Below are 27,752 nucleotides of genomic sequence, written 5' to 3'. Positions count from 1 at the left end.
ACATAAAAAAAAAAAAAAAAAAAAAAAAAAAAAATATATATATATATATATATATATATATAATAATTAAACAGACACTGAAAGATCAATAGCGCAGCATGCTCTTACAACATAGCTTTTGCACTTACAATAGAGTGCATGACTCTTGCATGACAATGAAAATAAAATGATTTTTACCAAGAGGTAATATAATTACATGTGCATTTATTAATATATATATAAGTGTAAACTTAACAATTGTAGCCTACCTTCCATGCACTGCATCTGTTTATTTGTTTGTTTGTTTGAATTATTTTAACTAATAATCATTTCAGCAGAGGTTAAGACCCATGCCCTTGTCTTCCTAGTTGCAAATATAAGCTTTCAGTTGTTCAATCTTGCAATATACAAACCAGGAATTACAGACGATTTGTGCATTTATTTGTGCAGAGACAAAGGCTGACAGTCATTAAATGTAGAGTTACTTTTGATCTTTAAAGCCTATTATGGTTTTCATATAACTATTACAATAAAATAAATAGTCTAAATGCTTCTCTCTGCTTTAAGATAATAAAAAAAAAAAACCCTCCAGGAAATATTCTTCATATTTTAGGACCAGAGCAGCAATGCTCCATATTAGATCAACACTGACATTCATATCAACCGACATAAATGTCCCACAGAGAAACTTTTAACTATGAAAACATATACAAAAAAATCATACATATCAATAGTGTCTTCTCACATATTTCCTTACAGAGAATGTATATTCCCACAGTATGCTCACTGTACAGAGACTAGCTGTGTTAGGCAACAGTACGAGGAAGCTTGTCTCAATGCACAGTCAGCAGGGGAAAGGCCTGCATTCAAGCACTAACACTTCAGCAAAAAGATAGTCTCACTGTAAATAAATAAAACATACTCTGCCACATCACAAAGTCATACACAGATTAGAAATATCTACATATTTATCTCAACCCAGATGTTTGCAGTGGTGGACTCTCTTAAGGCAGCTAGTTTTGTGTACACTTTAAATGAAGTGAGGATGAAGAACGAAGTGCATCTATGGATCCTCAGTAGGACTTTACAGCTTGACTTTTCCTTATAAATCTTACAACTGGATGACTTTGGGAACAAATCATCTACTAAATCACAGAACAAACATGTTACCTATAACCTACTGAACTTTAAATACAATCTAAAGATGACGAAACAGCTTTGCTTAAGTGCTTATAGTTTTGAACTTTGGATGTTGGTACAAAGACCAAGTGTGGTTCTGGAAAGTATCTTAAAATGTACTTATTGACTAAACATATATGGAAGTAATGAAATGCTTTGGGATTGTTTGGGCAATTCTCAGAAAAAAAAAAATTGTTTGTCTTTTTAAGTATTAAGAGTCAAACAGGCCTTCGTTCCTGCTTTCAGTGCAACAGCCAAGCAAGCTACTCATTTATCTTCAAGTGATTTTCTTTCCCTATCTCCTTTCTTCTCAGAGCCAAGAGGCTGGGGATCTAAAAATATTAGCCTTGTCGTCTGGATCATATCCAGAGCTTGTTTCAGCATGACTATGCATAATAAAAGTTTCCCTCGGATGTGTGGTGGTGAAGTAAAGAGAACGAACAGCTCAAGTTTCCACTTTCCCGAAGGTGCCCTCTGGAGGTCTGTACTGTTTAGGGAAGGTCTTCAGCTGGAGGGAGTTGAAAGCGTATTTGCGGCTGCCTACGTTTTTCATGGTGTTTTCTCGCCTGCAGCCCTCGCTGTGGAACAGAAAGGAGATTGAGAAACAGACAATAATGACTATATTAGTCCACACCAATGCATGATAACGTTGTGTTTTATCGCACTTTAAATGTTCTGAATGACTGTCAAATGTTTTTATTGTTCCTCAGATAGGACACACACACACACACACACACACACAAAAGAAATAGTTCTGAAAGTGATCCAAAGATTTTGTTCCTCTCTGCTATTACCGTTATTGTTGGTTGATATGCTATTCTTTTACAATTAGATTGATTTTTAAAACTATATCTTCACTGGGTTCCTGTAGGCTTTATGTACATTAGGTAAATTTAACATTTTTATGACCAAGTAAAGAAAATTTAAGGAATAAATGAAATCGAACACAATATGATAATAATTGTGCTAAAAATAGTAATTTTACAAAAAGAAAGAAAGAAAAAACTTTTAATGTACTTTCTGATCACAATACACAAAAATAATATTCGTGAAAAAAAATGTTTGTCTTGTTTTCCAGTGTAAGGATTCATAATTCAAAATACTTTATTTGAGAAGCAAAATGACCAAGGAAAACTTGTTTTATGAGAAACTGATCAAAATGAAGTGAGTTTACGGTTAAAACAACAAGAAAGATCTGCCAGTGGGCTTGGAAAAATCAGCTTAATACAGAAAACAGGGTTTCACTTGCTATAAGCATAAATACATTTACTTTGTTCAGTTTTTCAGAAAACAAGACTGAGTAAATGCACATCTCTAGTAAATGTACCCTGATTTGAAGATGTTTAGATATTTGTATTAGAAAACAATAAAAATAGTGAGGAAGATATTCATTTTTGCAGTTCATGCAACATTAAATGCCATGAATTTAAGATTTTGTACTCCAAATTAAGACCTTAAATTGTGAAAACATGAATTAAGATACGGATTAAGAGAGTATCGCCACTATCATTATAGTTATCCTGCTTGGTGTGAGCGGTCCTTAGTATGTGAATGAATGCTTCCTATCTGCAAATGCTTCCTCACCTGCGCATACAGTCCAGCGCCTGCGTGAAGACCTGCGGGGCCATGCAGTGCTCGTGCTGGAGGATCTGACATTGCTCCAGGGTCACAGACATGGCCGTACGATCCTTCGCACTCTTGCAGCTGGTCACACGCACGCCATTCAGACGCCGACAAACCTGACATAACAAATGAGAACCATATCATCCTGGTAATGTACACTCAGGCCGTTTCTAGGAGTTCACTAGTGCCATTATTTTGTAATCAGATCGTACAGTAGCTCTGAATGATGGTTTCCCATGTTTCAGGAGACTGTAATGATAATGTCAGATCACTGTACCTCTGCTGCCTGCAACAGGATGTCCACATTCTTGCTCTTCCTGGCGTTAACGTTTTGACTGAGGAACTTGAGTAGCTCAGGCACACAGTTCTGACTGCGAGAGCGGGGCAGACCTACACACAGAGTCATTCAGCTGGTTAGGACTGACATAAACCATCGACCAACTCTAGAGGAGAGTATAGGAGAGACTCACAGTCTTCAGGCAGCACTTCTTTAAACTGGTCATAATAGGAGGTAAGACGAGCTAGACTCTCCAAATTCACCACTTCCTGCAGCGATGTGTCTCCAAACCTAAAGGGAAATGCAAAATGAATCTGAATACTTAAATGTATATGGTATACTGAAAAGTATATTGTATAATGACAGTCTGACATTCACTAAGCATGCACACACACACACACACACACACACACACACACACACAGACACACACACACACACACAGTGTGCATTAAATCTGCATACACAGTTTTTCACAATCCATAAATGATTCATCAATTACTTAAAAGTATGGTAAACTTATGTAAAAAGGAACAACTTGAGCCTTCTAAATGAAAAATTCACATACTCTGGGAGACCTTATAATCGCATTTAGATAACATTTCATTCATAGATATTTCATCTTTAAACTATGTATTTAATTTTATACAATGAAAGAGTAAGAAAAGCTGCATTATAACTTAAGCTGTGACTATCCTCTCATAAAAACACAAATGTGCATGTACTACAGCTGGCTAAAGAGATCTCTGTAATCTGGGTCTAACTGTTTATTAAAAATGGCAAACTTTGCATTGCTCGAGAATCTTGCTGCAACAGTGTGTATTCAGAGAGCATCATATGTTTCCGGAGAGTGACGAAAGCCCAAGAGATGGTCTGGGTGTGTTTTATGCAAATAACTCACATTAAGCATGCAACTGCTCATTAAATATACTCCAAATTCATTTTTGTGAGAAGTTCTCCTGTGCGTATAAATACTGATAATCCATGCGATTATTAGTGAACGTGACCCAGTGTGATTAAATCAGTCCACATAAAGAAACAGAACTTATATTTCATTCCTACACTTACTTTTCCGCTAGCGTTTGTTGCTCATTGATTCCTACGTTGAAAAATACGGGTTGAACTCGCAGCAGCATCCCATTCTGGATCTCCCGTGGCAACACATCAAACATCACCCCCGGTAAAGGGACACGCACGTTAAACCCATCTCTGTTGCCCGTGATGACAGGCAGCATGTCGGGGCTGAAGCTGGAGGTCGCCTGGGTCACTTTAAAGGTGATGTTCCGGAGGTCCATGACTCCTACACTCATGTCCTCCAGCATGGCGAGTTCCTCCCCTTTAAGAGACGAAAAAAGAGCTTGAGTTCACACGTCCAGATAAGCTGACCACCTAAAATACGTTTGTATGTTTACCGTAGGTGCTCAGGAGCCCCTCAAACTGGACCAGTAAGCCGATAGTGTGGAGTTGTCTGAGGAAGCCGCTGTCACTGAGACAGTTCCTCAGCTTTACCACAAACCCACAGATCAGGGCCGTCAGCTACAAAGAAATATGGATACTATTAAAATGGATATGAAACTATAATTTACAGTCTGCTAGGAACATTTCTAAACACTGGAAAGCACAACATTGCATTATTAAGTGCAAGGATTGCAATATAAAACAGTTTTGTAGAGTATTCTGAAAGTAGAACTATTTTCAACAAAAAAAAAAAAATACAATTTATATATATATATTTTTTTTTGTTTTGTTTTGTTTTTTTTTTTTCATTACCAAGCCTGGGGAAACTGATGCATTATGGGTTGAACGTCAATATGGCAATTTTTGTAAATGTTTTTCAAATGTAAAATATATTGTGTTTAAACCTTTTTAATATATTATTTGGTTTAATCTGTTAACGTTAGTTAACTACAATAGTTAACATTAACAATAAACAATAGTTCAACATTTATTAATCTTAGTTAATGTTATTTCTACATTAGGAATACATTTGAAAACATGCACTGAGAAACTAACCTGAACAAACAATGAAAATCTATAATTTTATTAACCAGCATTGAAAAGGTTCACAAATACTGTAATACATAGTTCATGTCAACTGATGCATCAACAAATAAGCCTTACTGTAAAATGTTACCGGTTTAATATATTTCACAATGTGAAATGTAAGTGGCAGAAAAATACATTTCCAATCTTAAAATACTTATTTGGGTAAATTCAGGAATATATACTGAAATGTTCTACAGAGCACATTCTACGCACACGTGCCTGGTTATAACCCATTCCCAATACAATGGTGTTGTGTATCTGTATAGAATAGTTTGTACTAACTGTCTGACAGAAAACCACATCTCTGCGGTACTGTAGTGACAGACTCATGCCGATAGTGGGAGCGCTGTCCTGCATCAGGAGAAACACCATGGACTTCTTGGCTTTGTCGCTCATCATTGCTACACACTCATTCAGAGTGGTCAGGAGGGGATACAGAGCTTCACTCCATTCACCTACAGCCAACAATACACACAGCTGAACAAAACAAAAAAACTGCACAGCCCACATATATGTACAGAAGCTGCGACGAGTACAGATAGTTTGAAGTGACAGACTTACCAGGAGAGGAGCCTTCAACACTGGGACTGCCATCTAAAGCAGGACAGAGAGAGAAGAAGGGAGAAGAACTGTTTATGAAATGCAATGTTTGGTTTGTTAGCATATACATGCACATCAAAACATAAGCAACTAAAAGCAAGCATTTTGTTGCATCCCAATCTAACTCTTTATGTTGAGTCTCCAGCAGTGAAGCCCCTTGTAAAAAAAGAAGTGTGCTTAATTGTATTGATTGTGCATTTGTAGTAACACTTTAGATTAGGGAACACATATTCAGTTAACTAAGAGTTTTCCCAGAATAAACTCCTAACTTCCTGTTTATTAATAGTTAATAGTAAAGTAATTAAGTTTAGGTATTGAGGGGTGTAGATTATGGTAATCTAGAATAAAGCATTATTATGTGCTTATAAACAGCCAATATGCAAGTAAATATGCATGATAATAAGCAACTAGTTAATAGTGAGAACTGGTCCTGAAAATAAAGTGTTAACACTATATTTTCATCCAATTGCAGTAAACATGCCATTATATTTTTTTAAGTATATTATTTCCATCATAAGTACTCATTACAAAAGTATGCTAAAGAGTAGTTTTTCACAAAGGTCTCCTTGATGGTTGGAAGCAGAGATATCAAGCAGGAGTGCGCCGCGTCTGATTTTCAGTGGAGTGCAGAGTTATCACTTGTGCCAGTAAAAGAGGATGTAGAACTGAAAGCATCTGTGCTATCTGAGCAGTTTTAAACAGAATCAAAACCCGGGGTGGAACCTACAGGAGCGAGTGTTAGGACTGGATGGACATGCAGGGTTCAGTAAGGATGAAAGGGGCTGTGATGAGGTCAGGGGGGTGGAGGAACCGTCACCAGGGTTGATCCAGAATGCATTGCCCTGGCTACCTCTCTTGCTGGTGTCGGCCTGCTGGTCAGACATGAAGACGTCTTCACTGCTGTCGCTCTGCGAGCGCTCTCTCGTCAGCAGTCTCTCCACACAGCGGATCACACACTCCAGACTCTTATCCACATTCAGCCAGATCTTTTCCTGAAGCAGAAACAGAAGTTTACAGAGGAAATCTTTTAGGTTCTGCAGTATTCCTAAATCAGGAGAAACTAATGTGAGTCTCGGGATCTTACCCACTCCTCCTCCTGCCAGTTTAGGTTCATGGATGCTCTGTTCCCTGTCCCGCTCCTCTTGGCCTGTGGAGAGCCCTGGTCGTTCCTCGGGACCACGCGCTCGGTGTCGTGGGTGGACGGAGAGCCTCTGGAGGTGATGATCTCTGGACGCGCAGCACTCAGTGCCTGGATAGCTGTAGTTAGCAGCTTACTGTCACACACGGTCACCAGCTGCCGCGTCTGAGAGACACACAGAGAATACACTTACTCATTCAGCGGACCTCAACAGCTTTTACTTGAGCACGAGAAACATTTTGTAATAGCTTTCATTAATGAACCCTTTTCACATTCTCAGGTTCTCAGAAGCAACTGTAAATAGTAAATGATAAAATGATAAATGGAAAGCATTTCTACGGCATGGTAGTGTTATAAATGTGCATTACATTAAAATAAAGAAATATAAAAAACACCCCAAGATTTATGACGTTAATAACTGTGGAAATGCATCATCAAAGAATGTGAAAAGGGTCCATAATATTTACACATTGTATTATATTACCTGATATACCTGAAATATTAATTGAACATTCAATTTTGATGAAACTTTGATTAATGGTGATTCATAAATATTCCTCGGACAGGAAGAGACCCTCTGATTGGCAGATCAAGCAACTCAAAAAAGTTTTGAATGTTTTATGTGCCATTGAGTGCACAGTTACTTCTGAAATATATCATACCACAATTATAGAGTTATAATAATATATAGAATTAAAGGCAATACAAAATTAAATAATAGAGTTATAATAATTATTTTTTTAAATAAAACTACAACATTAATTATAAATTATAATAACGTATAGAATTATACTATATTAAATTAATATATAGAGATATAAAACTGTAAAATAATAAAATATTTATAATTAAATTTTTATTATTACAGTTGAGTTATTTTATATTATTTTAAAATGTAACAATTTATTTTTTTTAAATTAAATCTTACATAAAAATTTTTAATGTGTTTGTAGTCTCTGTGAATGGTCATACAGAAAATATTTCCAATATTAATAAATTCAAGTTTTTTCAGACATAAGCAATGGAAAATATATAGCTCTGCTTACTGTTAACTAGTTTAATTGCTAGTTTAAGTGCCTCAAGCAAAACTCAGAGTTTTACTGTGTGTCCTTATTAGGTTTGGTAAAGCAAGACAATGCGATTGGACTGTGGATTTCAGCCAGTTCTTGCTATGCATTAGATGGTCAGTGAACAGACTGTAAATGGTTCATGCAACTCCTCTCACCTTGTCTGTGAGGATAGCGAGGGTCCTTTCCAATGCATTGGTTGAGTGTTCTTTGGCGGCGCGGGACAGCCGCTCAGTGTAGTAGCTGACCTGCGTCTTCAGAGTGTTGATATGGGAAATGATTTCTTTAGCTTTCAACACATCCTGTGGCTGGTAGCGCATAGAAAGAGGAGCAGATTCCCCGGCACTGAAACGAGACAGATCATTCAAAACTAAACAACAGCACATTCTCCAATTCCCCATTCGTTATCACTAGTTCAGCTGCACAAGCTGTGACCGAGTGGACTATACTTCAAATGAGATGCTGTGACATACAAGCACACACAGAAAACATACACAAAGGCCAAGTGCACATAATTGGATGGAGTGCGAGAGCAGTTTTGTGCTAACACGTCCTTTGAAAACACACATGTTGCTGCAAACGAGAAAGATCCTTCACATTTAATGTAAGTGAAGTAAAGGATCATAAACAAGATGAAACATCTGAAAATGACAACCCTGAAACTCACCCTTCACCTTCATACGAACTGATCGGAAAGCAAACAACATGAAATCAACTGATTACAATCGCAGTCATGGGATAAATGCCAAATACAATTTTAATATATAAAAAAGTGCAGCTCTATGGAACATTATTTCTGCCTCCTAATAAAACATTATTCTGAGCTTATCTCTCACAATTCAAGACTTTTTTTCTTGCAATTATGATTTTCAGAATCAAGAGATTAGGGATGCACGATAATATCGGCACAACATCGGTATCGGCCGATAAAAGCTTAAAATGACCATCATCGGTATCGGCCGATATGAATATTTCTGCCGATGAGCCAAACCGATATTCTCCAAGTGAAATAATTGACCTGTTTTTCAGATGTGAATGTCTGTCTACATTTGTAAAATAATACATTTATGGTAGAATCAGTACAGAAGAGATACATGGATTTCTCTTCAGTAAAATTAAAGTTTAAATATATCAGGCGAAAAATTTGTATATAAATCGATATCGGTATCGGCATCGGCCAAAATTATTTTGAAAATATCGGCATATCGAATATCGGCCAAAATCCAATATCGTGCATCCCTACAAGAGATGCATTTCTGAGAAGAAAAGTATTGTCTATAACTCACAACCAACCGCACAACCGTACAATTTTAAGATAAAAGCCTGAATTGTGAGATATAGGCTCACAATTGTGAGAAAGAAAAAAAAATCCCAATGATCTTTTTACATTTTTTATTTTGTGGTGAAAATAAGCTTCCATACCGCTACAAGAATATCACAGAGGAGAATTAAGAAAAGCCAAGACACAATATTTTTTTCTTACTGCTTTTTGGCTTCTTCAAATTTCTGAATGAGTTTCCTCAATCCGCTGGCCTTAAAGCCCTGATGATGTGCAGCCGGGGCGCCTGTGGTCACCACATCATATGTGCGATCTGTTCAGAGATGTATGTCACATCAAGACCACCCCACTTCGACAGACGGATAAAGAAGTTCAGTGTTGCAGTGCAAATATTGAGCAGAGATCTCTCACCGTAGCCGGACTCGCCCTGCACCCTCATCCTCTGAACGTGGAGGTTTGTAGGCAGAAACTCTAGCTTCTTCTCTCCTTTCAGGGTGCTCGATTTAAAGGAAGGACCTGACAGATAGAATACAATATTGAAATCGGCTTTAATTACAGTGCTCTCACTTCCTCCTTCTGGTTGAGCAGGTGCCGCAACACTTACCCTTGTATTGGTGTAAGTTACTGAGAGTCTCCTGATAGGTGAGGATGATGGTCTGATACTGAGTGATGATCTGTCTCCTCAGATTCTCCCAGCAGGGGGACAACTCGCCCAACTCCTCCAGCTCACACACCCTGTGTGCAGAAATACAATACAAACTTATTTTTAAATAGAGAATATGAATTCATACTGTTTGAGTTTTGCTAGAATCTTATAAATCATGCAATTTCCATATACTGAACAAAAGTGAATCAATTGTTCACCCAAAAATTACATTTGCAGGAAATGTTCTCACCCTCGGGTCATCCAAGATGTAGAAGAGTTGGTTACTGTTTTTTTGGTTGTTCATTAGTTAACAGTAGTTAACCGTATTAGGTGACATGAACTAAGCACGAACAATACTTCTGCAGCATTTATTGATATCAGTCAATGTTCATTTCAACATTTACTAATGCATTATTAAAATCAAAAGTAGCATTTGTTAACATTAGCTAATGCACTGTGAATTAACATGAACAAACCATGAATAACTGTATTTTCATTAATATTAACAGACATATAATATAATATTAATAAATACTGTAACAAATGTATTGTTCATTGCTAGTTCATGTTAGTTAATACATTAACTAATGTTAACAAATTGTGTTACTGATTGTAGTGTTGCTTGCTCACCAATGGGTTTTCTGCAGTGAATGGGTGCCGTCAGATTAACGGCTGATAAAACAGTCCAATAACGTCTTGTAATGCGAAAAGCTGCATGTTTTTAAGAAACACATTGATCATTAAAACATTTTTAACTTCAAACAAGTTCTTTATCTATAATAGCTTTCTCAAGTGAAAAAGTTGTCTCATCTGAATCAGGAGAGATATGCACGGATCTAAGTGTGTTGGTGGATGTGAGGGGAAAGATTTTGATTATCGACTTTTACAAACAAGCAGCTTTTTACTTCACAAGATTGATGTAGTGGATTTGTGTGAATCACTTGTGGATTATTGTGATGTTTTTTTTTATCAGCTGTTTGACTCTCGTTGTAACGGCACCCATTCACTCAAGCAGATGCATCATGCTAAATTTCTCCAAATGGATGAAGAAACATCGTGGATGGCCAGAGGGTGAGGAAAGTTTCAGCAAATGTTCATTTTTGGATGAATTATTCCTTTAATCCTGGCATTTCATAAGGGTGGAAAACAAAAACTATTTTAAACTATTTTAAAAAGTTTTACCTTGAGCTATGAAACTTGCAGTATGTTTTTACTGTAGCATAACCTGTTTTATGTATAAATACAAGGACATTCTGATTTTCCATTTCATGTCCCCTTTGAAAAGAGTCATTCTGAGCATGAGCACTAACTGTGAAGTGCTTTTACCTGGCAGCGTCCTCCTCCAGCAGTAGTTTGACGAACTGTCTCGGTATGTGCAGGGAGAGCACGCTCTCTGCCATCTGCTCCAGGACACGCAGGTGGTTTCCGTCAGTCGTGGGAAACCGGTACATCCGTGAAATAGTGCCTCCAAACACTGCATCAATCAATCAATGTGTGTGTAATAAGAGCAGCTACTGCATTTTACTACATCTACTGGAGCATTCATTTGTAACAAGCTACGATTATTCGACATTATTCATTGCTGGTTTTATTAACATATGTAGTTAACTATATGGTAACTGTTACTGCAATTTCTAAGTGAAAAATGCTTCATCACCTATTTAGTTTCTTTAGAGTACATGCTGATAGATGAAGCATTTTATTGAAGCGGAACTAAAGCTTTAAACCTAACCTTAAAGAACACTTCAAACTCTTCTTTTTGTTGCCTCAAAGCACTAGTATATCCTTCAATAAATGCTAATCTAGTTACACAATGCATGATTTATTCACACAGATGATTTAACACTCTACAAATAAGCACTCTTGTGTTTTTATGGCTGCAGGAACAGCTTTCAGAACCTCTTTCACACAGCTTGTGGTACACATGAGTCTCCACAGCAGGAAATGAAGGCTACGGCTCACTGCTTCAGTTACGAAGGGCACATTAGAAATAAACAGCTTCCTCCAGATGGAATGCAGCTGCAATAATTAAGTTATTTAGTTTTTTTTTTTTTTTTTTTTTTAAATAGACATCAAAATTAGACACTCACCTGCCTTTAAAAGAGGGTCTTTACATAGGGAAGGTGATTTAGCTTTTACTCCCATGGATTCGGTCAGACTTTCATCCACAGGTAATACCATCTGTGAGGAACAGGAGAACGATTACACACAAGATTGTCATGTTCTTTGAGGAGACAGTGATTTAAATAGACACAGTTGTACAAAATAAAATAGAGACGTTCATCTCTTTAACAGAAGTGCCAGTTCCCCTTTTACCAAAAAATAAAAAAATATATAAAAAATCTACTACTGAAAGTCAGTGTTGTTATCATGGACTACAACCTAAACAGATAGAAAACATCTATATTAAATTAAATAAAATTTAAATTTAAATAAAAATTGAATTAAAATAAAATAAATGTTTATTGAAATTAATTTAAATATAAAAATCTAAATTTTTATTTGTTGAAGTTGAAGAACTAAAATAACTAAAACAGAAAAACTATATAGACATATATATGAAGAGTTTGGTTCCAAAACCTAATAAATCCATTTTTATTAATTTGAGTAAAAATGTGTTTTCTTTACCAAAGAATGTGGCTGAAGATGAAAACCACTCATTTCTGTTTTAAACTTTCACATAGCATCTTTAGGTTATAATAACATTAAAAATGTAAATCCAGGTTTTGATTTTCAAAAATGCATAATAAAATTGTATTTTATTTTTTCCCCAAAAGCAAAAAAAATAATTTAATCAATATGAAAGTGAAAATACACAACATAGTAAGTTGATCCACATATGACAGCCTCTGAACTTGGTAAATACCATCAGTCATCACTTCCAAAATAAATTCAACGGGTCATCTTTTTAATGCTATGAATTAATTACAGCAATAAAATAATTTTTAAAGACCACAGAAATTCCAAAATGACATTTCCCTAACATTCAACTTCCAAAAGTGCATTCATCTTTGCCATGTTACATTCATTTAGTTGACTAGTGCTATGTGATGTGTTAACAATACATAAACATAAATGGCATTAATAAAAACACTAACCCTGACAAGCGACACAATATCGCGTTCATAATCTAATGCGACTCATCCAATGAATTTGATATAGCGTACCTTGTTACTGATCTACGGATCTGTGTAATAAATGCATCTGAATTATCTCCAGCTTAAGGCACATGATGGAGATTAACCATTACCATTTATCACAGAATTGGCTTTACTTATGAGATGGGCATGATTGACAATCACACGTGATTTATAGTGCAGCCCTTGTTTGCTTAACACAAAGTACAAAGTAAATGAGGAAAACTAGGATGCCAGGTGTATTCAAGCGCCGCTATTACTGTCAGGAGTGCGTGGAATGGTGCGCTGTGATTGGTTGTTACCATTTACAGTGCGTGGAATGGTGCTGTGATTGGTTGTTACCGTTTACAGTGCATGGAATGGTGCGCTGTGATTGGTTGTTACCGTTTACAGTGCATGGAATGGTGCGCTGTGATTGGTTGTTACCATTTACAGTGCGTGGAATGGTGCTGTGATTGGTTGTTACCGTTTACGGTGCGTTGAATGGTGCGCTGTGATTGGTTGTTACCGTTTACAGTGCGTGGAATGGTGCGCTGTGATTGGTTGTTACTGTTTACAGTGTGTGGAATGGTGCTGTGATTGGTTGTTACCGTTTACGGTGCGTGGAATGGTGCGCTGAGATTGGTTGTTACCGTTTACGGTGCGTGGAATGGTGTGCTGTGATTGGTTGTTACCGTTTACGGTGCGTGGAATGGTGCGCTGAGATTGGTTGTTACCATTTACGGTGCGTGGAATGGTGCGCTGAGATTGGTTGTTACAGTTTACAGTGCGTGGAATGGTGCGCTGTGATTGGTTGTTACCGTTTACGGTGCGTGGAATGGTGTGCTGTGATTGGTTGTTACCGTTTACGGTGCGTTGAATGGTGCGCTGTGGTTGGTTGTTACCATTTACGGTGCGTGGAATGGTGCGCTGAGATTGGTTGTTACAGTTTACAGTGCGTGGAATGGTGCGCTGTGATTGGTTGTTACCGTTTACGGTGCGTGGAATGGTGCGCTGAGATTGGTTGTTACCGTTTACGGTGCGTGGAATGGTGCGCTGTGATTGGTTGTTACCGTTTACAGTGCGTGGAATGGTGCGCTGTGATTGGTTGTTACCGTTTACGGTGCGTGGAATGGTGCGCTGTGATTGGTTGTTACCGTTTACAGTGCGTGGAATGGTGCGCTGTGATTGGTTGTTACCGTTTACAGTGCGTGGAATGGTGCGCTGTGATTGGTTGTTACCGTTTACGGTGCGTGGAATGGTGCGCTGTGATTGGTTGTTACCGTTTACAGTGCGTGGAATGGTGCGCTGTGATTGGTTGTTACCGTTTACGGTGCATGGAATGGTGCGCTGTGATTGGTTGTTACGGTTTACAGTGCGTGGAATGGTGCTCTGTGATTGGTTGTTACCGTTTACAGTACGTGGAATGGTGCGCTGTGGTTGGTTGTTACCGTTTACAGTGCGTGGAATAGTGCGCTGTGGTTGGTTGTTACTGTTTACAGTGCGTGGAATGGTGCTCTGTGATTGGTTGAGTGCATATCTCACATTCTGCAAAAAAGGGAAACTAGCATTTGTCGCAGTTTGGAAAAAAAAAGGGAGAAAACATGACCTAATAACTCTGTGAATATAGCATTTTGCTTAAAATAAAAAATTGGATTTTCAATACTGACCAGAAACAATATTGATTTTAGTGGAAACTCAATAAAAAAAAGCAGTTTATTGTGTTTTGGAACCAAACTCATCATATATATATATATATATATATATATATATATATATATATGTATATACACACACACACACACACATATACACAAATACTAATAAAACAACACAATTTTATTAAAATGTGAACTATAAAATAAAAACCATCCAGGATATTAATAAATACTATAATTGTATATAATGATACAATAATAAGTAATGGCTTTGGTAATGTATATTTCAAATTAATTATACATTGGTTTTGGACAACGGCCACTTGAAAACTCACATCAGTCGACCACTAATGTATAGTGTGTGTAGAGAAGCGTGTGTAAGCACTTACCCTGCCATTAACTGTGTCTGAGCGTGCCAGAGGAGCTCGCTGGTCTCTACTCTCCTCTATCTGCCAAGCGATGATGGTAATGTTACCCATCCGCTCGCTCTCTGCTGATCTGAGACAGTGAAATAACCACAAAAAGGTGTCAGACTATATTTCCTGAAATAACTAATAAATTCTGTGCTAACTGTGGGATTACACATTGGATTTGTGCCTATATTGATCTCACATACTGCAGAGTGAGGTGTAGCCTGTGGTGTTTGTCTTGAAGCAGCTCTTTCACTGTAAACATAGCCGAACCCAGCAGGTACATCTAATAAAACAGAGAGCTTATGAGGCAGAGCAAAACAGAGCAGGATGTTAAGAATAGCAGGTTTCTGTCTTACAGTCCCCTGTGAGCGGTCCTTCACATCGTAGACAGACAGTTTGACTTGAGTCTGCTGGGTAATCAGAGACTCCTGGAAGAAGGCAATGCTGCTCAAGAAGATTGGATTACTAGTGCCCTAAAAAAATTACAACAACAACAACAACAACAAAAAATTATATGCCTGCATTCAAATAAACATCAGTTAAAAAAATCTGATATTTAACAGGTTTTAGGGTAAGTTTAACATGTTCCATGGCATTAACATAATACACTTCATACATATTACACACAGTATAATGTTTCTGAATATACAAAATATTTATGACAAGTTTATTTATATAGCACATTTCATGCAAAATGGTAATTCAAATTGCTTTACATAAAAGGAAATTAATTAATCATAAAAATAATAACAACAATGAAAGCAAGGAATTACACTTAAGACAGTTAAGAATAAAAGATGATGATAAATAACATAAAACACAATGCTATCAGTGTGGACGTGGCACGATGCTCATTCAGTAAACGCACAGCTACACAGATGTGTTTTGAGTCTGGATTTAAATATGGCTAATGTTTTAGCACATCGGATCTCTTCTGGGAGCTGGTTCTTGCGGGTGGCATAATAACTAAAAGCAGATTCCCCTTTTGTTTTGTGTGAACCCTTGGTATTTCTAACTGACTCGATCCTGATGATCTGAGTGGTCTGTTAATATTATATTCAGTGAGAATTTCTGCAACGTATTGAATTCCTAGGCCATTTAGTGGTTTAGAAACAAATAATAATATTTTAAAATTAATCCTAATAGGACCTGAGGACTGGTGTGATATGCTGAGATTTTCTGGTTCTAGTCAGAATCCTGGCAGCAGCATTCAAGTTTTTAAGTATTAAAAACTTACATTAAAAAATGTAAGTTCAGATTACTGGATTTAATATGAGCTATAACACATCACTTATCTGCAAGTAACATGCAATTAAATGTCCATTCAGTTTGCAATTAATTATATTCTTTTAAACATATCATTTCCATAACAAGTACTCTTTTTTTTAAGTATGCTCAAGTGTAAAAAAAAGCATGAACAAAATAAATGAATAAATAAATGTCTGTAACCCTAAAATACAATGATGTAATCAGATGTCCTCACCACGCTACTGAATGATATGATTATACACCATGTTCATAATGCATAGTGCTTTTTGTTTTCATCCTCACCTCTATAATTTCAGTCTGTGCGTGTTTGGTCCAAAACGCCTGAGGAGGGGTGGTGCAGCTCACTGCTACAAAGCTACTGGGCTTACGGTCCAGCGATGGAGTGACCAGCTCACTGCATGCTGGGAAAAGAAGGACAACCATTCAGTATATTAATCATGAAATGAGAAAAGTGATTTAGCTGTAATTACACTTCAATCTTTGTAAGCAACCATCTAAATATATTTGGATGAAAAGTGAAATATGCCATACAAACAAATTTTAAATAACCCTAAGGTGGCTAACTGCCAACATAATGTTTGATCACAGAGAGTACAGCTAAAGTCAGACACAACCCAGTGCACCTAACACGATGGAAATACTTGATTTAACAGCCCAGAGATAGACTGTATAACTGTTTATTACATCTGAGCTAAGAGGGCATGGCTGAGAAGCAGTTTGTTTTCTTTACAAATTACAGCAGGCCGCATATTGTTAGTGGTGGTAACCCAAAAAAGGAGGAAGAACAAGTGGCGTTGTATTACTGACTGGAAATTCACTTCAGTAATGCTGCAATCTGATGACTCTCTGATTGATTGACAGCTGATATACTCACCCAGACTGAACTCCAGCACCGGCTCATCAGGATCCTGACTGTTTCCTAAACACACGTCAACTCTTTTCATTAGTCTGTTAGCAAATTATATAATCTTTACATTATTTTACTATACAAATATTGTTCTAAAACACTATTAAAAGTTAAATTATGCCTCTTATTCACTATATTATCTATGAATTTAAATTTAAAGGTCCACATTGATTATCACAGCCACTAAACTGTAAAAATACAGTTTACTATTAAATATTCAAGCAATTCCGCAGATTCTAAATTACTAACATTTCTTTGAACATGAATCACAAATTGAAATAGAATTTAAAACAGATTCTCAATTAAAATGTGAATAATCTTGCGTTAAACACAACTTAAAAGCTCAGTTCCTTCTGTCATCATTTACAATTCTAAATATTTAATTTTGTCTGTTACTCAGAAGAAAAGACTCATACTCGTTTGGAACAATATGAGGGTGAATAAATCACGACGGAATTAAAACCTTTCAGAATTCAACTGACGGTGCCTTTTAAAATCTTTATAACTAATCTCTATTTTTGGGTGAACTATACCTTTAAGGTCTATTCAGAGCACCGGTGGCATTCTGATTATTACCACAGAAAAACATATCTAAAAACAGACATCTTATAAGCAGACATTTATTATGTGTAGTATATGATGTATGCGTTACTATACATCACTAGGTTATGAGCTTCTTGTAGACCTACAGCCAAAAGTTATTAATGTAGGCAAAACCCCACACTATCAAGCTAATAATAATAATAATAATAATACCTGTTAGCGCCAGCCCCATCATCTCAGAGGACAGATCAAATGTGTTGGCTCGGTACACAGACCATGGCCTGTGGCGCGGACTGCGCTCTCTTCCTGCCATCCTGGTTACTTCAGTGAACAATGTAAGGAACTCTTACACTCCCACTTTATCTTAAGGATCTTCCAGTTATCCAAGCTCTGTCTTAGTCTAAAAGACTGGAATCTAAAAGCAAGAGAGAGAAGGGGACGAAACGATGAGTCAACACTGTCTGGAGACTGAAGAACCAGCGGACCCTGAGACTGTTAACCTGAGGCAAAGAGTGAGACTTGTGCTTGATCTCAAACCACCATGTATGTCTTTGTATTATTTATGCGGATTCAAACGAAGACATCTATAACTGATCACAATGACAACAATCAGATAACAATCAGTCTTATGTTTGTGAATGGATAATTCATTTCTTAAAGGAAATGTTTCACAAACAGGAAGCTAAAAGATCAAAAGATTAGACCAAGACAAAGATCTTACTGGATTGAAATGACATGAGGGAGAGTCATTTTCATTTTTCATTTTCATTTTTGGGTGAACTATCCCTTTTAGTTTCTGCCTATGTTGCCATTTTAAAGCTGCAGTCGGTAACTTTTGACGCTCTAGCGGTTAATAAACAGAACTGCTTGCGTCTTGCGGAAGAACATCGTAGCCGGAACTACTTCTCTCTGTTTATGTCTATGAAGAATCACAAAGGTACTGGGTTACTCCGCCGCGGTATCCCCGAAGCAATCTAAAATAGTCCGAATATAAACACTTATTATAGTTGCACCCTAGTGATTCAGGACAAGCCAAAAACACGGTTTGGAAAATTGATTCATCGTGTACTCGCTTATTATATACATTTTTCTACATTTTGAACACAGAGAAAGTTACGGACCGCAGCTCTGATTGGTTGTTTCTCACCGGGAGCGATGGAGTTTCTGCAAATGGCAATAGGACACTGGGAGGAGCCAGAGGAGCTTGATTTATTCACAGATTATCTGTCTCATATTCTACTGTCAGGACATAATGACAGGTTTAATAAATATGTAAAAAATATTTTTTTACAAAAGTTCCCTACAGCACCTTTAAGTGTTTCTAATACAAAAAGTATTTCATTACAAATTATATTAGATTTTTTTCTCAGTGAAATACAAATGACAAAATTGTCAAAAGTCGTTAAATATGTATTTTAAATACATTTAATTAAAAAGTACTGCCCATCTGATCGTGAATGCCTGTGGAAAGCACAGTTAAATGTGCGTTTCCTAATAAAACAATTGTAAATGTTAATTATCATTTTTAATCGACATTCTATTGTAAACAGTATTAAAAGAGCAGTCTTATGTGGCCTATTATAAAGTAGCTACTGGGTGTCTGAATGACAGAATGTTGTTCCATGTGAGTGTTCCTGTGGCTCAGTGGTACAGCGTTGTGTTAGCAGCGCAAGGTTGTGGGTTTGATTCCCAGGGAACACATGTTAGGCAAAAAATGTTAGCCTGAATAGAGCATTCATGTAAGTCGCTTTGGATAAAAGCGTCTGCTAAATGCATAAATTATTATTTTTTAAATTTATATTTTGTGAAGCACAGCAAACTTATTTAAATAAAAAAAGTCCCTTCCTGTGGGGTGCACCATGATCATGCGTGAAAAACTGCATGCTGTCGTGAGAAAAAAAGTGCTTCTTCATGCCCACATCTGCACAAAGGTGACAACTATTGTACCTTTTTTTCTGAGAGTGTAAAATAAACTGATGTTGGTCACTTTTCCATCCATAAAGAATTGGAGATTATATTTATCACCAAGTGCTTTATCAAAGCAGAGAAAATAAGACTGAAAATAGGGTTGCAAGACTCTCAGCATGTCCAGCCCTCAGGGATGATTCAGGAGAAATGAACCAGGCCCAGAGATAGCATCATTTATTTTTCAACATGTGTAAACAATGTGTAAACGTAGTACTACAAAATCAGCTGAACGCAGTTTCCGTCGAGCAACTTCCTATTCTGTGTTTGGCTGGGACTGTACAACACGATTGAATCCTGACACAGACAGAGGAGAATGAGGATGCAAATACTCTACACCCGTGGCAGATGGAGGGTTTTTGGCTGTGGTGTAGGCAAAGCAGCCGGTAGTGGGCTGTAGTCTGGGTCTGAAGAGGTGGACGACTGATTTACGACTCAAGCTCTAGCAAACACGACCAACAACCCACCAGCTATCCATCTGCCTGATATAGTCCACCACACAGCCTAGGACATATCACAGTGAACAACACATTATCATAATGTGTTCACAGCAATCACGAATAGAAATTGCTGTAATCAGAATACTCATCTCCCGCCCGCAGGTAAAGATTTCTATAAACTGTAGCAGAAGGGTTGATGATTACCACCATGATGGAGTTATTAGCCTATATTTATATTTAAATGATATAAATTATACTTTTATTCAACAAGGATGCATTATGTTGATAAAACAGAAAGACATTTATAATGTTACAAATGATTTCTATTTGTATTTATTTTTAAAATGCTGCAAACTCTTTATCTTTCTAAGAATCCTGGAAAAAATAAATGTCTCACAGTTTCACAAAAATATCAAGCAGCACACCTTTAGAATCGTTTCTGTAAAAATTTAGATTTTCCATCACAGGAATAAATTATATTTTAAAATACAGTCAAATAGAAAAGAGTAATTCAGTTATTATTTCCCGTTAGATCTGAGAACAAAATGTGTTTGGATGCTTTAGTGAACACTGCTGGTTCAGTTATCAGGAAGAGGAAGTTACAACCAACACTGCTTCACCAAATCATGCCTCAAAGCTCTCTGTGTAAAAACCAAGATGACTTAAAAGAGAAGTCACAAGCAAGACTCCTTTAAAGGGAACTAGAGTATCTGAAAATGGTGCACAGGTTAGCCATCTCTTCAGCTTTGAGAGGACCACTGATGGGTGGTCCCAGAATGATCTCTAGCACAGACCAATCAGCTCTCATTCATCCTTTCTAGCTGTTGATTTCAGGAATAAGAAAACGAGTGAATAAATATGCATCCTATTCAACAGAATCCACTTTTATAAACTTAATTGACTTATGATTATTATTATAATGCTAGTATTGTAGCAAGTGCATATCAATATGGCTAGAAAGAGATGATTCAGGGCACGTTCATGGAAAAATAGAAAGGTTTTCTGTGTCGTTGACACCGGTGTTGTGTAAAGTCTAGGACTTTAATGTACTGTCCCTTACGAAAGGAAAATATATTTACCAATATATTTCTTAAAATATATTGTGATATATTGTAATATATTATTTTCCCTTTTTATTTTCTAATATTTTATATATTTGAATACATTTAATAATATATTGATGATACATATATTATATAATATATTGCAAAATATACAAATGATTGCCGCTTTCAATATATTGCAATATATTGGAAAAAATTTATATATATAAGAATATAGGCCTAATATATTACATGATATTTTCCAATAAACTGCAATATATTTTTGTTTCATAAGGGGTAACTCTCATAGGGCATTTACATGTACACTGCTTTTCAAAAGGTTCAAGCTGGGGGGAGGGGCTACTTCAAGAAAATATGCATTATATTGATAAAGAGTGACAAATACATTTTATAATGTTACAAAATGTTACTATCATAATAATAAATGCAGTTTTTTCTTTTCCTTTCTGACTTTCTATTCATCAGATATTCCTGAAAAAAAGATGTATCACAGTCTCCACAGATCTGTTACAAATGTTTTCAACATTGATAATATTAAGACATTTTTCTTGAGCAGCTAATCAGCATATTAGATTGATTTCTGAGGGATCGTGTGACGATGAAGACTGGAGTAATGTCTGAAAATATAGCTTTTAAATAACAGGAATACATCACATTTCATTTTATAATTAATATATTAAAATAGAAAATAAAGTTATTTAAAACATATAGTCATATTTTGCAGAATATTTAAATAAATGCTGCATGAAAGGGAAAAATATTGACCCCAAACTTTTGAATGGTATTAAAAAAAAGGTAAAAGTTCTTTACACGGTCTGCGAAAATAAACTAGCTGGAGTGGATGTGCAGTGTCAGAAATAGAGACGTGTGTCCGTTAGGAGAAAGCTCGGGTGTCACACACTTCCACATCTTCAACCTCTGTTTCAGTATTCAACTACTGTATTATGATGACATTATCATTGTTTAAAGAGCAATATTTATCTTTATTCTTTGTCTTCTGCAGTGTTTTCTACAGTTAATTCAGCTCAAACCATTTACACACATAAAGACCTGTTTGAAAACAGTTATTTCTGCGACACAACACAACAACCCGTCCGCAGACAGACCTGGACATGCACGCTGTTGCAGTGTCACTCTAAACTGTCACTTCTCAGTCTTAGACAACCACATCCTGGCCTTTCGCTTAATCAGGAAGTGTGAGTGACTTTCTCATTATAGCTGAGCTTTCTGGACTGGCAGTGAGTAAAGACTTTCTGTTTAACTGTTGCCTCAGCAGAGCTGTGTATATATGCTGCTGAGCTGCATATTCAGTACTAATCAATAGCTCAGTTGAGGTGCTGTTTCTTGGGTCCTAACACAGATGTTTCATTCATCCAATGCAATGCATATGTTTTACACAGCTTCCATCAAGGGTGCATGCAAAAAGGGGGCTCATGAGCACATCTTTAAAACCAAATTGTCAAATGGGACCGCCTACAATCTCTTCATGGATGTAAAATGCAAGTCTGCAAGCACACATGAAGGGCAGTATTATGGAGAGCGCCTGTCTCTCGTGTTTTTTTGTACTCAAAACTAGGGATGCACGATATTGGATTTTGGCCGATATTCGATATGCCGATATTTTCTAAATAATTTTGGCCGATGCCGATACCGATATATATACAAATATATACTGATATATTTAAACTTTAATTTTACTGAAGAGAAATCCATGTATCTCTTCTGTACTGATTCTACCATAAATTTATTATTTTTCAAATGTAGACAGACATTCACATCTGAAAAACAGGTCAATTATTTCACTTGGAGAATATCGGTTTGGATCATCGGCAGAAATATTCATATCGGCTGATACCGATAATGGTCATTTTAAGCTTTTATCGGCCGATACCGATATTGTGCCGATATTATTGTGCTTCCCTACTCAAAACACATGACAGCAAACTGGAAGTGGAACAAAAAGAGGACCAAAATTGGATGTATTGTATCCTCTGAAACAATTTGACAGGGAAATCAAGTAGAAGAGATCTAAAGTATTTATGGCATGGTCAACACTTTCAGCATCTCCGAAACTGAAAGAGGCACAGAGGCGGCCAATATTACGGAGGAGGCGGTACAATCATGAGGGAATTTTATATAACGCTTTCATTTAAGAAACACAAGAGTGTTTGAGATGAATCTTGAAGCGTACTAACCTTTGGTCAGAAATCAGAAGTCATTTACACCTTAATGTGGTGTAAACAAGGAATATATATACATATATATCATAAGTATAGCATTGTAATCTGAAATCATGCCACCAAGTTGTTTGTAAAAGAAAGCATAAATTAGAATATTAAGCCTAGAAATGAGTCATGTTTCTATTTATGTAGAGATCGTATGTGCATGATAAACATAGAGGAAACGAATCCATGCCTGAGAGTGTTTCTGCATGAACAGCTCTTTACATGCTACATGTGTGTGGGGCTGTGTGTGTATAAATGCACTTATCCATGTCCATGGGGTCATACTTTTATTCACTGAAGATGCATTAGATTAAGAAAAGGTCACAGTAAAGAGATTTATACTGTCGCAAATAATTTCTATTTCAAATAAATGCTGCTATTTTGAACTTTCTATTCATCACAAACTATTTTTAACATCAATCACAGTAAGAAATGTTTCTTGAGCATCAAATCAAAATATTATGATGATTTCTGAAAGATCATGTGGAGTAATGTCTGAAAACTCAGCTTTGCATTACAGGGATAAATTACACTTTAAAAGACATAAAATAAAATTAATTTATTATTTCAAATTGCAATAAGATTAAAAAAACATTTCTGTAGTATTGTCATAATGAAGCCTGGAGCATAATATAATTAATTAATGTAGATTTAAGAGTTTTTCCTTTGTATCCATTTTTGTTTTGCAGAGAAAAAGAGTGGATGCTTTCTTAAAGATATGGTGCATCTTTCATCTTTCATGTATTGATATGAATATGATAGAAAGGCCATATTTTATAAAAATGTAAGACAAAAAAATATAATTCTGTCAACTTCTTGTCTATTTAAACCTAGGTCTACTTTATATGCTGTATTTTTTCAAGGGACATGAAAATTCCTTTATGTTTTGAAGAATATTTATTGTGATATCGAACTGATTTACAATACTCAATCCTAGAGAATTAGTTATTTACAGACCGATCGCAAATCTCCCTTTTCTTTCAAAAATACTAGGTAAGGCACTATCCTCTCAAATATATTTCTTCTTAGAGAGAATTGGTATCTGTGAGGATTTCCAGTCAAGATTTAGATTGTATCATTTAGATTTAGACCGACAACCCATTGGAAAGAAAAATCCTAAGTGAGATCTCTTTAACATCTCAAATATTTCTCCTAGACAGAAATGAGGTTACTTTAATAATTATAATGTATCTATGCATCTGCAGAAATGCGGTACTCTTTGTGTGATATAGATTAAGTTAACTAGGCCTACATTAAATTATATAAATATAAAAAAAAACATACAGAAGGATTTTTGCCATCTATAATTTGGAATGCGTGTAATTTTGAGATTTAATAGACTAATAAATCAATCTGTGTGGTTGGTGATATTTGGTGGCACTTCATTACAACAACACTTCCCATATCATCGCAGACGATGCTGTCTGTATCTCACACCCCTGACTCAACTTGAGTGAGAAATGAATCATTCGCAGTTGTGCGTGCACTTGTTTTCACGTGAGCAACGTTGTAACAATTGCAAACTCCAGAGCACTGATTCATCAAACCTGCAGTCTGTGTTCTTCTGGCTATTTTGTAGTAAGTAACGAACATACTTAGGGGAAATGTATCAGAGTAAAAGTAAACATTTTAATTAGGAAATGTAGTGGAGTAAAAGTATAAGGTCGCTGAAATATAAAAATGTTAAGTACAGATACTCCCAAAAAATACTTAAGTACTGTAATAAAGTATTTTTACATCATTAAATTACACCAGTGCTCATTTGTATAATCTAATTTCCCAAGTTGTGCTTTAAGGCTAATAAATGTATTTGATGATCTGGGTCATTGTTTAATACATAGTTTGTCTCAGTTTCATCTGTTTCTTCATGTAATCACAGACAGATTCGATGATGGTGAGATCAGATCTCCATGTGGAGCACCGCCTGTTGTCAGACTGCTTGTGCATTCAACAATCTCACTAGATTGTTATTAAAATTAATTACAAAATGATTGTTTGGAAATGTAAACTGATATTTTCTACTGACACACTACAGCAAAAGATATAAATAACTGGCCGAGCACCATTCTTTGGGGTGAAAATACTAACGTGCCTAAGACGTTTGCACAGTAATGTATGTATAAAGTATAATTCAATATTTAAATAAGTATAATTAAAGTATACGTTCATATGTGTTAAGGGCAACATTTTCGCTGGAGGAAACAGCTGTGGTGTGATGAGCGGTGAACACAGCGAAAACTTTACAGTAGGTGAGGAACCGGTTACTCCTTTTTTGTCACAGATGGAGTTTTGGTCCATTGGCACTGTTGCCTTTGGCTTGCTTAGTTTGGGGCACTTGACTGATCAGAGTGCTGAATTGGATGATGACATCACTGAATCATCAATGAACTGACTTTAGCTGAAAATATTACTCTATTATTGTTCTCTTGCACTCATGAAGGTGATTTGACTTGAATTGAACTGGATTGTAATCCCCTAGTGAAGATGTAGGGCAGACAAGAGACTGACTTGCACAGGAGACATACAGAACAGGAACAGGGATGAGCGTAACAAATGTGCTATATGTGTGTTTCATGCATGAATTGGCAGAAAAACAGTAAAGCACTTGTCATCGGCAGCATCTGTCTAGCAATAAAACAATCCATGAACTTTAGGTTCATAGACCATTGTGACACTTTTCAGACTGCAAGAAAAATTGTATTTGTTTTAAACCTACGCATCATCAGTTGTCTTTGTAAATGCCAGTGAGTAGATCTTGCAATGAGAGGTTGTCGAATAGAGATGATGGAAAAAACTACTAATGTTTGATCGATTGTATATCATGACAAGTGTTATGCATGAATAGAAACAAAGCTGCAGGCTTTTCATTGTAGTTTTCATTTTTTGTATGACATTGAAAAATAATATAATTTCCTTTTACTTCACTCCTTTTTGTGAACCTTTTATACTGTACATGTAACAACAAGAACTGGTCACATTTGAAAAGGCAAATGCAAAAAGTACTGAGGAAAGAGCCTTGAGACAAACAGGCCCTTGTTTTTACAATGAAAACATACTGATTGACAAGACATAGGGTTGATATCGAATCAAAATGTGGTCATCAGAACTATCAAAGGTTCATCCAGTTATGTGACATAAGTAAAACTTGGCTCCATCCAAGATCGCATACTTCAGTACTATATATAGTAGCCAACAAGTACTCATGAAACAGTAAGCAATAAACACCCAGATGACCTACTATTATCAGTGAGATTCGTAAGTGCACATACAGTGGACAGTTTACTATCCCATGAGGTCAAGGGAGAGGATTTCTGTGAGCTACAACTTACCAGTATGCCACCTGACCACCCCAGATTCACAAGGCTTTATGTTTAGGCATTGATAGTGCAAGGTGTGGAAAGCTCCGAGTAAAAAGTCATGTTTTGTCACCTCGAAAACAGTAATTATGACATAGCATGAATGCAGAATTTATCAGAAAACTAATGCAATACAATTATTGCAAAAGATGTTTACACGGAATGTTTAGAGATATTTTAAAGGTGGCATAAATGCAAGTCTTTATAGTGGCTCCTAACTATATATCAAATTCGATCACTGAATTTCATTCACTCATTTTAATAAAGTACCACTGTTTACAGAACTCCAGTAAGATATGGTTCAGTAAGCAAGCAATAATTATTCAGTACTAACAGTTCAGAGTCTTAAATATTCTTGATTCAAAAATAATTATTGATTAATTGATAAAAAAATAAGTTTGCTTTGATTTACTAAAAAGAACAGGTTCAAGGTTTTTGCTTATAAATATATATAATATAATATATAATTTTATATATATATAAAACCTACACTATATATATCCATCTGCAGTGTAAAAAAAAAAAAAAGTCTTGAAAATAATAAAACAACAGTCAATTTATGATCCAGCTGATTATTTAACCTCCAGGAACATTATTGGAGCATCTTGCAAAATAATTAATCTACTGCAGCAGCACAAGTTGATTACATCTCGCCAGCTCATATAACATCTTGACACAGGGTTAATGCTCATGACGGAATAGAAAGACGACTGAATTGGTGATTGCGTCCTCCGTTATGTCTTACAATAGCACAAAAACAATTTGATCTGCTAATCATCACTCACACATCACCAGCTTTTAAAAATGCAGCAGGGATCACTTACGTTTCAGTCACTGATATACTCCATGATTTGAAGCTAGTATGCAGATCAGTGTTTTGATACACAGCGGTCTCCGCGATTCTTTCATCTGCGCTGCCTTCTGGACTCGCCCTGGTGTGACGTCACCGCGCATTACGTCAG

At 36.2% G+C, this 27,752-nt stretch overlaps 1 protein-coding gene across 4 annotated transcripts; it reads right to left on the bottom strand.

The window, feature by feature from the left end:
- Positions 1-187: 187 nt before the first annotated feature.
- On the bottom strand, positions 188-27,752 carry LOC113053660 (type I inositol 3,4-bisphosphate 4-phosphatase-like). Of its 4 annotated transcripts, none has more exons than XM_026218839.1 (24): positions 27,615-27,752; positions 17,954-18,155; positions 17,165-17,209; positions 16,573-16,691; positions 15,378-15,494; positions 15,225-15,304; positions 14,998-15,106; positions 11,925-12,015; positions 11,161-11,308; positions 9,793-9,923; positions 9,600-9,704; positions 9,393-9,501; positions 8,577-8,594; positions 8,068-8,254; positions 6,789-7,007; positions 6,432-6,696; positions 5,666-5,698; positions 5,387-5,559; positions 4,471-4,594; positions 4,127-4,394; positions 3,252-3,349; positions 3,059-3,171; positions 2,743-2,897; positions 188-1,736 (listed from the first exon to the last, which is right to left on the bottom strand). In XM_026218839.1, the coding sequence occupies exons 2-24, from the start codon at positions 18,051-18,053 to the stop codon at positions 1,604-1,606; spliced, it is 2,940 nt and encodes a 979-aa protein (XP_026074624.1). In that variant the 5' UTR covers positions 18,054-18,155; positions 27,615-27,752; the 3' UTR covers positions 188-1,603. The 4 variants fall into 4 exon arrangements, with proteins under 4 accessions (XP_026074624.1, XP_026074625.1, XP_026074626.1 ...); XM_026218841.1 differs by having other exon boundaries at positions 1,604-1,736; positions 6,555-6,696; XM_026218840.1 differs by lacking the exon at positions 8,577-8,594.

Source organism: Carassius auratus, chromosome 34 (genome assembly GCF_003368295.1).
Source record: "Carassius auratus strain Wakin chromosome 34, ASM336829v1, whole genome shotgun sequence".
Classification (NCBI taxonomy): domain Eukaryota; kingdom Metazoa; phylum Chordata; class Actinopteri; order Cypriniformes; family Cyprinidae; genus Carassius; species Carassius auratus.
The sequence above is the reverse complement of the archived record's forward strand: the minus strand, read 5'-3'. Positions and strand labels throughout refer to the sequence as shown.